This window comes from Camelina sativa, chromosome 11 (assembly GCF_000633955.1).
Source record: "Camelina sativa cultivar DH55 chromosome 11, Cs, whole genome shotgun sequence".
NCBI classification, from domain to species: Eukaryota; Viridiplantae; Streptophyta; class Magnoliopsida; order Brassicales; family Brassicaceae; genus Camelina; species Camelina sativa.
The window spans coordinates 39033742-39046996 of record NC_025695.1 but is presented as its reverse complement, the minus strand read 5'-3'; the positions used below and the strand labels follow the sequence as shown (position 1 = coordinate 39046996).

General features: G+C 30.9%; 1 protein-coding gene across 3 annotated transcripts; it reads left to right on the top strand.

The window, feature by feature from the left end:
* On the top strand, positions 8449-12295 carry LOC104725555 (pentatricopeptide repeat-containing protein At5g50390, chloroplastic). 3 transcript variants are annotated; one of them, XM_019231474.1, is made up of 4 exons: positions 8449-9939; positions 10195-10686; positions 10768-10993; positions 12033-12295. In XM_019231474.1, the coding sequence occupies exons 1-4, from the start codon at positions 8636-8638 to the stop codon at positions 12135-12137; spliced, it is 2127 nt and encodes a 708-aa protein (XP_019087019.1). In that variant the 5' UTR covers positions 8449-8635; the 3' UTR covers positions 12138-12295. The 3 variants fall into 3 exon arrangements, with proteins under 3 accessions (XP_019087019.1, XP_010442527.1, XP_019087020.1); XM_010444225.2 differs by lacking the exon at positions 12033-12295 and having other exon boundaries at positions 10768-11256; XM_019231475.1 differs by lacking the exon at positions 12033-12295 and having other exon boundaries at positions 8449-9974; positions 10230-10686; positions 10768-11256.

Genomic DNA, 13255 nt, shown 5'->3' with positions numbered 1-13255 from the left:
TCACTCTTATCATAGCTATTTAGCACATAAAAGTACATAAATGTTTTATCTTGATTTGCAAAGATTAAATATTTATAAACTTTACCAAAAAAAAAAAAACAAACGTGTATATATATGAGCAATTATGTTTGTGTATTAAAATTTTAAACTAAATGAAAACAATAAAATGAAGTAACCACACATTAAAATAAAAAGTTAATATGATATTAAGCAGTACCAACATGGAAAGAGCTTGTGTAGCTAATGAAAATTTGGTTGTTTATGTTCATCATTTGGTTGAATACTCACTTTCGGTTCTTTTGACTAGAAAGTAAATTATTTTTAAAAACTGAAACGACCATACCCATTTTTTTATAATAATAAATACTCTAAACTAGTGGTCTCATATCCACTAGCCACCTAACCACAACCAAACCAAACAGTGAAAAATAACCAATTTCAATATCCAATAATTATCCAATAATATATAACCATTATTTAAATCATAATAAATATCCAATATCCAAACAACATGCAACAAGGAACCAGAAACCTAGCAATGTTCTATTGACTCACCTCTAGCAACCTAACAGAAGCCAGACAACAACCAATCGAGTCCCTAGAACATTCTATTCTTCATTGCCTTGATTCCACGATCACACTTTGCCTTTACTTGCACCACAAACACAAATTAAGATGCATGAGTATTTGATAAACACTCAATGAGGCAATCCTCCCATCTATTGGACTTTATACACAAGCAATAAGATCTCTATATGTCACAAACAACAAACAATAAAAATAAACCAAGCAATATACAAAGCATCACATCAACTGTCGTAAATGAAGAAGGGTGTCGACTGACACCAGATGGTGTCGATTGACACTGACACATGCTCGACATTCTCAAAACCCTCGTTGGTGTCGACTGACACCTCTACATGGTGTCGATCGACACTCACTAAAGTTATCGAATCGTCCTCGCGTTGGTGTCGACCGACACCCCAACTGGTGTCGATCGACACTGATGCCGAGCATCGATTTCCTTCGATCAGAAACTCTGAATCTCGCCTCCAAGCTCTTCCAATCCGCTCCATGCATCCCCAGAAGCAAAACCCAGCCATATCAGCCACGAAATACCATAGAGAACTCAAAGGAAACAATCACATAAACACCAAATCACTGAAAGTTAGAGATCTTAGCTTAGATAAGCCATGGTCATGCACTCACCTCTTTGCAGGAAAATTCTGACCAACAGCAACAAATCCAACCCTCCTAGCAAGCTTCTAGCACCTTCCTATTTTCAGATCTCTCAAGAACAGCCAAGAAATCTAACCAATTCTCCCAAAAACTCAAGAACGCTTCTTTTCTCTCTTTTTCTCTCAAAACGATAAACGGCGACAAACAAAACTTGCCAAAACCCTTTTTTCGTCGATTCCCACTTAAGTATCTCGGTTCAATGGTTTTTCTCAAACCAAACCGATCCAAATCGACAATTAAATCAATCGGGTCGAACCAGAAATTATTGGTATCCCCAAAACGCAGTTTTGGTTCGCGGATGTTATAAAAACTAAAATGATTTTTAGCAACTTAGCATAACAGACATGCTAAACAACATATGATGTTTGATGAATAAATTTACTTGATATTTATAGAGAATTTTTTTCAATAATACTTCATTAGTATCATGAAAGGTTTCAGTTTTTTTTTTGTTGTCAAACATCATGGGTTTTATATATTGTTACATTTCTATAATAAATATAAATTGTGTGGGAATTAATACATTAAAGTATATTAACATGATGACTCCTTTTTTTTTTGTTAAACATCATGGGATTTACATTCTAAAGAATTAATATGCAAGAAATTGTCACTATGATTATTATTAAATTTTCAATTTATTTTTAAATACAAAAAAAATCTTTTAGCAAAAAAGTTTGAAATATCATATTTTTAATATCTTGGAATTGATTTGTTTTATATATTGAATTCAGATTAGACTGAAAGACTTGATCTTTTGGTGCAAGAATTAAGAAATTTCATATTTTATATCTTTAAATTATTTAAAACAAAATGAATTGATATTTTGACATAAAAAGTTGTGATATTTTAACAACAAATTAATTCTAATATTTTTATATTCTTATATTTTGATATTACTTTAGAATGAAATTAATTAATCTTTTGAATATTAATATTGTATTCTTTAATTCCTGACATTTTTAATTTTATGGTAATTATATAACTACTAAAAAGACATTGAAAAATAATAAAATATTTTTTAGTATAAATTATATTTAAATTTAGTGAATATAAAAAATAGTATATGTAAATTTGAAATTAATGACACATGTCAAAAGAAAACAACATCACTTGTCAGCCGCTTAGAGCAAGAGCTTCAAAAAAAATTACTTTATTATATAAGAAGACTAGGGAGCTGCACACATTGAATTTGAGGTCAATGTTTTCTAAAAACTATAGTTAATTATCTTATTTCAATCTTTTACAACTACTATAAATCATTTTACCACCATATATATGGAGGCTAGACAGAGAAAACCGCAGTTCAGTTCCTTGAGGCAACAAGCTTGAAACTAGAAGACGTCATTATCTCTTTTGTCATCGCTAGGAGAAACCCTCAACATCAACCTCAGTACTATCAAGAAGAAAAAATCCCTCTTGTAGCTCCTTCAATTAAGGATACTCTCTAAGATTCTTTCAAGTCTCTTAAATATGTAACTAACAAATATTCTAATTTTTAAATATGTGTATTTTTTCCAAAAAAAAATTATCTTTAACTTCCAATTAAAAATTATATAATCTATCACTACTATTATAGTTTTTTTTATTGCAAATAACTTTTTCATATATTCTTATATTTTTCACAAATATTCAATAATGACAGTCTAGTGTCTCTCTATGTTTATTTTTGCTGGTAACCACCAGAACTGTGGTTAATATTACTTGTCTTAAAAACTGAAGGAAATAAATTGGGGATTAATGAAAAACAAATTATGGAGGGGAAAGTGTTATTAGGACTCCCACCTAATGTGGATTTATCTGTTAATAAAATTGTGGGTCTTTTTAATATGTTGGGCAAAGTTGGGGGATGATTTGATGTTGTTGAAATTGAAAATTATAAGTGATGATATGACGGAATGAGAAGAGAGAAAATTCAACTTTATAGATATAAATAGGTTTGTTATTATAACGAATTATTGAAATTATTTAAACAATATGTTACTATAGTAATAGGACCATTAGTAACAGCAAAGCCAATTGAATTTGGTCATTTCATTAAATAGTTAAAATAAATTAAATTTATTTATATTTTTAGTTTTTGGGAAAAAATCTTGGTAAGTAGTCTAGAAAGAAAAGTGTAAGACCTTACTTAATTACTTTGATAGATAATTTTATGTTGTCCTATATATTAATTTTACTGTTATCATCTCAAAGTAATAGTTAACAAAATAATTTTATATATATATGATAAGCCAATTTGAAAATAATTTATTAAAATGAAATCACAAAAAAGATCTTATACTATAAGTTTAACTACTCCCTCCGTTTCAAAATATATGATGTTTTAACTAAAGCACGCAGATTAATAAGTCTTTACTTTTAATAAGTTCAACCAATCAGAAACAATACTGCATAATATAAAATACTAAACTAATCTAAAAGTTGCATAGACACTTGAAAACATCCTATATTATGAAACAAAAAACTTCTCTAAAACATCTTATATTTTGAAACGGAGGGAGTATATTTTATAAAACTTCACTGAAAGAAAAGTGTGTCACACTTAATATTTTGTATTTTCTATAAATTATCTCTATTTCTAATCATTATAGAATAAAAAGCATATATTTTTGTGTACTTTGGTATTGGTTTGAGATTTATGAAGATTTTTGAAGAGTTCAACAAAATCATTAAAAGTGAATAAGTGAAAGATTGCTAGAGATTGCTAGAGAGTTTTGTTGATTAGTTTTTTAAAATCTTGTAAAGTACTTCAAACAATTCATGTATTTTTATGATACTTTCTATGACTTTATTTTGTAAAGAAAGTGTCTAAAATCATGAACCAATAACATAATAATTGAACTCATTAACAATCCTAGATTCTTTTGTTTTAATTGAATAACACAAAAATTTTAATGACTTTATAAAAGTCTGAATCCAATAACCCAGATTTGGTAAGATTTTAAATGATTTTTTACAAATCACAAACTATAACACTAAACTTTAACAGAGTTTAACAAAATATTGATCTAATAACAACAGATTCTACATAACATTTTAAATCTTTAAAACTCTATTCAAATCTTAAACCAATAACCCTCAATAACCACTTATTGTTTTCTGTTATGTCATGGGGTGATAAAGCAATTATGTTAGGATACCATTATGTTTATTTATTTTCTTTGATTACATATGTTTCAAAGACAAAACAAACTATATCTTATAGAATACTATTAAATACAGATTCAAATTTATTTGAGTTGTGTCTTTAATACACTACATATGATTATGGAATATAATATGACTTTTTCATCTATTAAAAAATCTTCTATATTTTAAATTAGTCTATCATAAATTAATTTTGTTTCAGTTTTTATTTCAAATAGTATGAAACCATTTTTTATTTTTAATTGGTATAAAATAATTTGGTTTTAATTTTTTTTTTAAGTTGGGTTAATCAATGTTTTTAATTTTTAGGTTATATGGTGTATGATTTCATTATGAAATATATTAGATGTTAAAACTAAAAAATGGAAAAATATTTTTCGTAAAAATGTTAACACAAATTTCAAAGAGCAAACTATACAACAACATATCTTTTTTTAAGAAATTATGCACCATATAAGATACAAAAAAAAAATATAGAATGTAAAATTTAAAATTAATGAGAAGAACAAAAATAGAGCGTCAAATGTCGCATTGTTAGGCAAAGTTAGAAAAAACTTTGTCATATTATATAAGATAGAGCGTTTAGTTTCTGGCCTTTAATCTTAAATAATCTATTGGTGGGATATTTTATGTTAGTAATTTGATAATTGCTTACTCATTTATTCCCCATTAGATCTTACCAATTCATTATCCATAAAATTAGAATTCAATCCTTAATTACTCTCTTTTTGAAACAATTTTTCAGTCATTAGTATATCATTTCAGTCATAGGTTCCTAAGAGGAATTATATTATTTTTATATATCTTTCCAAATTTCAATAGGTATTCTTGAATAATTTTTATATTATTTTCATGTTATCATGTTTGTTGTTCGTGTTAATTCTATATAGAAAAATAAATTATGTGAGAATGTTTGACAAATTAATTAATTCATTAGAGTGTTTATGTATATCTTTCCTGAGATATACATGATGAAAAACTTGCATGCTTGGCTTGGTGGATGGTCAAAGAAGGTCATGTTCTCAACTTGGAAAACAGCTAGCAGTGTTGGTGAAGGACACTTCTGGGTTTGAACAAGGATGAGCAGATACAGATGGAATTTATTTACCTTTTTAGAAACAATATCTTATCTCTTTCAGTTTTTCTTGGTGTGAGTCTTCATATATATATAAACTAGAAGTCATCTCGTGCTACGCACAGATTTAGCTTACATTGTTTTTGAATTTTAGTAATTTGGAGATTATTAATTTTTATTTATTTACTCATTAATGGTTATTTTTGGGATTTTAAAAATATACTGATCATTTTAATTTTATTGGGTTCTTTTGTTTGGTTTTACTTGAGTTTTACTTTTAAATATAGTATTAGAATATTTCAACATATGGAGAACTTTTTGATTGTACAATAGAGTGTTTATGGTTTATTCTCACTTTAGATTTTCAAGATATATTAAACATTCACCATCTTTTTCTTTTGTTGCTTGCGTTGCACAATTTCTATTACCACTTCGACATCTACAAAAACATGTAATTTTGGAATATAACTTACATGAATTCAATGTAAATATGAAATTAAGGTAAATAAAAATAAACTTAATAAATTTTTTTTACCAGTTAATTTTTGGTGAGGTAAAAAATGTAATCACATTGCTCTCTCATCATATAATATTTTATTTATACATTCTAATACAAATTAAAATATTTTTTTACAAAATTTCAATAATGAAAATGAATCCAAGTAAATAAAGTTGTAGAAAACTACTCTAAGTTTTGGATGAGAGAAAAAATTTTTTTTTTGATGAGTATAAAAATGCAAAGTTTTATTACATCATCATCATAAATGCACTTTAATAAAACTAATAATCATTTTATTGTAGCTACTTAGAAGACAAACAATAGAATATTACAATGTCAAATGTCATAATAATAAAGTTTGTTAGAAGGTAAACTATTATATACGTGAAAGTGGAAAATGTTATGGGAATTTTTGTTGTTTTTTAATTTTTAAGATGGTTAAATCTAAAACTATTTGATAATAAGATTCCTAAATAAATATGATACCAATATACAATTAGCATATACTACTCAAAACTATAGACGTCAAATTAATCAGATATAGTATAGAAAAATGCAACTCATATCATACCATGATATAAAAAGACATCACAAGCTCAACAACATGATTTTTAAACATATGATAGTAACATACAATTTTCCTTTTTTTATAATAGTTTGAAATACGTTTTTTCTTAAAGATGAAACTAATAAGAAACTAAATTTACAATGGAGAGACTCATATGTATTGTCCAATAAGAAGAAGTTTTAGCCTGCTTTACCACATCAATGCTCAAAAGAGAAGAAAATAGAAAGATTCTAAAATATAAGAAAAGAACAAAACTGAACATGTTCAACATATTGAATCATGATAGTTCATTCTTTTAATGATGTAGTAGTATTAACACAGTCAACAAACACGACAATCGTGAAGTAAAAATAAAACATGGTTGAAGACTCAGCTCATATATGTCAAGCAAGTGAAGCCAAGGATTAGGGCACCAAAAGTTTTGGGGCCTATTATTTTAAATTAAAAGTTTTAGGTCTTTTATGTAAAAAAAATAAAAAGTTCAGTTGTTGATATATCCAATTTAGGGATGGAGTTTTATTAGGTTTATGTAAAAAACTATCTCATCTTTTTAATTGTTGGTGAATGAGCATTAGATTAATTTTAATTAAACTTGTTTTTAGTGAGTTTTAAAGTAAAATTTAATTTAGAAAACAAAATTTGAAACTCTAATAAAAAAAAGTTCCAATATTTGAAGAGGTTTAAAACAATAATCAATGATTAGGCATTATAATATTTATTTTCATATATAATATGAGAAGGTTTTTCCTAGCTTTTTCTAACAATGTGAGTGTTCTCATTACTTTTAAATTTAACATTATTCTTTTTTGTTTGATTTTATTTTATTTGTATCTTATATGATGTATAGCTTGTAAAAAAAAATGTTGTATAGTTGACACAAAATTTTAAAAAATAGAATGTAAAATTTAAAATTTAAAACCTTGTCATTTTATTTATTTATTTTAGTTAGGTTGATCAATGTTTTTTATTTTTAGGTTATATGGTGTATGATTTCATTAAGAAATATATTAGATGTTAAAATAATGGAAGAAATATTTTTTGTAACAACGTTTAAACAAATTTCAAAGAGCAAACTGTACAACATAACTATACACCATATAATATACAAATAAACTGAAATTTTAAAAATAGAATGTAAAATTTAAAATTAATGAGAAGGACATATGTTATGTTGGAATTAAATAGAATGGTAACCTAATTCTATTCTAATTGGAATTGGAATTATTCTGATAAAACAAATTATAAAATTATCTTGAATACTATTCCAAACTCGAATGGGATTATTTGATACACAAATTGTAAAATTAAATTGAATACTATTCCAAATCTAAATTCCAAACTCGAACGGATTTAAATCTCCAGATTCGAAAACCTGAGCACCTATCCGATCCAAACTCCAATCCGAACAAATATTTGAACATATTCATAATATAAATACATAATATATTAGTAATATTTATACTTTGTATCCATATCCGAATATAATACAGGGTATCCGAGAAAAACGGATATCCGTTATCCGTTTTGAATTTTAGCACTATTCGTATTCGTATTTGTATTCGTTTTATCCGATATTTCACTATCTGTATTCGTATCTGTTTGTCCGGATCTCCGTTTTTTTCGGAATGGATTCGGATACAAATACGGATATCCGCGGATAGCAAATAATAATCTCAGGCCTAGTAATAACCTAATTAAGTGCCTAAAATAGTTGGATATTTGGATTTTTTTAGGTATTTAAATTAGTTATTGAGTAAATTTAGGTAAAAACAGCAAAAATTGTTAGATAATTTGAGTATTTACAAGTATTTTGGATGAAGCTATACCCGTATCCGAACTCGAAAACGACGTAGTTTCTTCATTACTACCTGCTTCTCTCCTCAAAAGTCTTAACCATCTTCCAACTGCCATCAGCGGAGGTCCCAATGCTTTGATGCTCTTCTCTCTATTTTTCAAAATCTCTAATTTTTTTTCTTTCGACATTGCGTAGCATCAACGAAACAAATCCATCTTTCTACGGAGCTATCTCGGGCGGTTCCGATCAGTATGGTCTGGATCCTCTGTTTTCTCCCATTCTTTTATTGATCTCATTACCTTTCCAATCATGGAGATTCCACTCTCGTTTTACCAGAGCATAAGTTTAGACGAGAGTCGAGACTCTTATTCCAATCACAAGGTTTTCAATTTCCCACGAAATTTTCTCTTTTCTGGATACGATTTTTCGCTCCGGGGAAGAAGATGGAAGAACCCATTTGGGAGGATCACGTGTTCCTCTGTAGTTCAAGGTCTTAAGCCAAAGCCAAAGCTGAAACCAGAGAAGATCAAAGTCGATGTTGATGAGTCGAAAGATCAGGTTTTGATAGATACCCAGATCAGGAAATCTGGAGTGAGGATTTGTAGTCAGATTGAGAAGTTGGTTTTGTGTAATAGGTTCAGGGAAGCGTTTGAGTTGTTCGAGATTTTGGAGATTCAAGGTAGTTTTAAAGTAGGTGTTAGTACGTATGATGCTTTGGTTGAAGCTTGTATTCGTTTGAGATCGATTCGTTGTGTTAAAAGGGTTTATGGGTTTATGATGAGCAATGGGTTTGAGCCGGAGCAGTACATGATGAACAGAATCTTGCTCATGCATGTGAAATGCGGGATGATTATAGATGCACGTAGGTTGTTTGAGGAAATGCCTGAGAGGAACTTGTTATCTTATTACTCGATTATCTCTGGGTTTGTCAACTTTGGTAATTATGTTGAAGCTTTTGAGCTGTTTAAGATGATGTGGGAGGAGCTTTCTGATTGTGAGACTCATACGTTTGCGGTGATGCTTCGTGCGTCTGCTGGGTTAGGATCTATTTATGTAGGGAAACAGTTACACGTTTGTGCGTTGAAACTAGGAGTTGTTGATAACATTTTTGTGTCGTGTGGGTTGATAGATATGTATAGCAAGTGCGGGGACGTTGAAGATGCTCGTTGCGCTTTTGAGAGTATGCCTGAGAAAACTACTGTTGCTTGGAACAACATCATAGCAGGTTACGCGCTCCATGGTTACAGCGAGGAAGCTTTGTGTTTGTTGTATGAGATGCGAGACTCAGGTGCTTCTTTTGATCAGTTCACACTTTCCATAATGATAAGAATTTCGACAAGACTTGCAAAGCTTGAGCTTACAAAGCAGGCGCATGCTAGTTTAATTAGAAACGGTTTTGAATCAGAAATTGTCGCCAACACGGCTCTTGTGGACTTCTATAGCAAATGGGGTAGAGTAGATACTGCTAGATATGTTTTTGATACATTGCCGAGGAAAAATATAATCTCATGGAACGCTTTGATGGGCGGGTATGCAAATCATGGTAGAGGAACCGATGCTGTTAAGTTGTTTGAGAAAATGATTGCTGCACAAGTCGCTCCAAATCATGTCACATTCCTTGCAGTTCTATCAGCGTGTTCATATTCAGGTTTATCTGAACAAGGTTGGGAGATATTTCTATCGATGAGTGAGGTTCATGGGATCAAACCAAGGGCTATGCACTATGCCTGCATGATTGAGCTGTTGGGTAGGGATGGTTTATTAGATGAAGCCATTGCTTTTATCAGAAGAGCACCTTTGAAACCGACGGTTAATATGTGGGCGGCGCTTTTGAATGCCTGTAGGATGCACGAAAACTTAGAGCTNACATTCCTTGCAGTGCTATCAGCTTGTTCCTATTCAGGTTTGTCTGAACAAGGTTGGGAGATTTTCCTATCGATGAGTGAGGTTCATGGGATCAAACCAAGGGCTATGCACTATGCCTGCATGATTGAGCTGTTGGGTAGGGATGGTTTATTAGATGAAGCCATTGCTTTCATCAGAAGAGCACCTTTGAAACCGACGGTTAATATGTGGGCGGCGCTTTTGAATGCCTGTAGGATGCATGAAAACTTGGAGCTAGGAAGAGTGGTTGCTGAAAAACTCTACGGAATGGGACCAGAGAAGCTTGGAAACTACGTTGTGCTGTATAATATGTACAACAGTATGGGAAATACTGCAGAAGCTGCAGGAGTTTTGGAGACATTGGAGAGCAAAGGATTAAGCATGATGCCGGCTTGTACTTGGGTCGAGGTTGGAGATCAGAGTCACAGTTTTCTTTCAGGAGACAAGTGTGATTCTTACGATGAGACAGTGAAAAGGTAACTAATCTGACAGCAGTACAATCTTTCTTTACCTTTTATTTCTCTCTCATTACCTAAAAAGATGATGTAATGAAACAGGGAAATATACCAGAAAGTCGATGAATTGATGGAAGAAATTTACGAGTATGGGTATGTAGCGGAGGAGAAAAACATTCTACCAGACGTGGATGAGAAGGAAGAAGAACGAGTAGGGAGATATCACAGCGAGAAGCTTGCGATAGCATATGGATTGGTGAATACGCCGGAATGGAATGCTCTGCAGATAACTCAGAACCATAGAATATGCAAAGACTGCCACAAGGTGGTTGAGTTCATAACATTGGTTACAGGAAGAGAGATGGTAGTGAGAGACGCGAGCCGGTTCCATCATTTCAAAGAAGGGAAGTGTTCTTGTGGAGGTTATTGGTGAATCACAAGTAGAATTAGACTCCATTTTTATTTGTTATTTGTTCCTTTTACGCTAAAGATAAATGTATAACAAAGGGAAATGAAATAGTGTGTGATCATGTAACGATTTCTATTATTCTTTTTAGCATTGTTATCAATAAAAGGTAAAAAGTTTTGTTATCATTCTCTGCTTATAATACAAAAGGACCGATGATCATGGAACCCATAATGAAGAAGAAATGCGTTTTTTAGTATGAATTGGGGCTAAAAACAGCGGGTTAATCCTAATTGAAAACTCAAATTTTAATTTTTTTTTAATAAAATAAATAAACCGTAAAACAGGAAAAAAAACCAAACCAATTAGTCCATCTTTTTATTTATTTTCCGGGGTCGCAGTGGCTATTTTTCATCAATTTCAAATCATTTAGGAAAAAAAAGAAAATTAAAATACGTTTCAAACAATTCTTTTGTTTATTTGATTTTAATCATTATACATATATATATATATATATATATTTATTTTATAACCTTTAATTAACTCCAAAATTTTAATCAAGTCCCTAAATTTTTTCTGCGTCTCTCTCGCTCTCCACGGAAAAAAAAATAATCTTGAAATCAAAACTATCCTCGGTAATTATGGGGAAGGATCATCGTCCTATTTGTATACATTATTTCCGCAGCCGTGGAATCTGTTTGAAAGGAGACAACAGCGAGTTTAATCATTCAAAAACCTTGCAATCTGTTAGTAGGGGTGAATTGTGACACCCCGGTTTCAGAGACTTGCAGAGAGGTTTAAAAGAATTGATTTGGCCACCTATGTCACCAAAGTGCACTTATCTTTTCGGTCAAGGGGCTTGAGAGAACTCCAGAGTTAAGCGTGCGTGAGCTGGAGTAGTCTCAGGATGAGTGACTTTTTGGGGAAGTGACTANGAATATGCAAAGACTGCCACAAGGTGGTTGAGTTCATAACATTGGTTACAGGAAGAGAGATGGTAGTGAGAGACGCGAGCCGGTTCCATCATTTCAAAGAAGGGAAGTGTTCTTGTGGAGGTTATTGGTGAATCACAAGTAGAATTAGACTCCATTTTTATTTGTTATTTGTTCCTTTTACGCTAAAGATAAATGTATAACAAAGGGAAATGAAATAGTGTGTGATCATGTAACGATTTCTATTATTCTTTTTAGCATTGTTATCAATAAAAGGTAAAAAGTTTTGTTATCATTCTCTGCTTATAATACAAAAGGACCGATGATCATGGAACCCATAATGAAGAAGAAATGCGTTTTTTAGTATGAATTGGGGCTAAAAACAGCGGGTTAATCCTAATTGAAAACTCAAATTTTAATTTTTTTTTAATAAAATAAATAAACCGTAAAACAGGAAAAAAAACCAAACCAATTAGTCCATCTTTTTATTTATTTTCCGGGGTCGCAGTGGCTATTTTTCATCAATTTCAAATCATTTAGGAAAAAAAAGAAAATTAAAATACGTTTCAAACAATTCTTTTGTTTATTTGATTTTAATCATTATACATATATATATATATATATATATTTATTTTATAACCTTTAATTAACTCCAAAATTTTAATCAAGTCCCTAAATTTTTTCTGCGTCTCTCTCGCTCTCCACGGAAAAAAAAATAATCTTGAAATCAAAACTATCCTCGGTAATTATGGGGAAGGATCATCGTCCTATTTGTATACATTATTTCCGCAGCCGTGGAATCTGTTTGAAAGGAGACAACAGCGAGTTTAATCATTCAAAAACCTTGCAATCTGTTAGTAGGGGTGAATTGTGACACCCCGGTTTCAGAGACTTGCAGAGAGGTTTAAAAGAATTGATTTGGCCACCTATGTCACCAAAGTGCACTTATCTTTTCGGTCAAGGGGCTTGAGAGAACTCCAGAGTTAAGCGTGCGTGAGCTGGAGTAGTCTCAGGATGAGTGACTTTTTGGGGAAGTGACTATCGAAACTGTGCGAGTGAGGACAAAACACAGGAAAAGATCATGTGGTGATTTGTAGAGATGATAACAAGTCTTTAAAACCTCTGTGACGTAGCAAACCGGCTGTCGAATATTGATGGGCTCATAGGCCTAGTGAGAAAACGTGAGATCCATTAAAAAAGGTGGGCCCATGAACTGGGATTGAACATGTGATCCACTAAAAGGTGGTGGTTG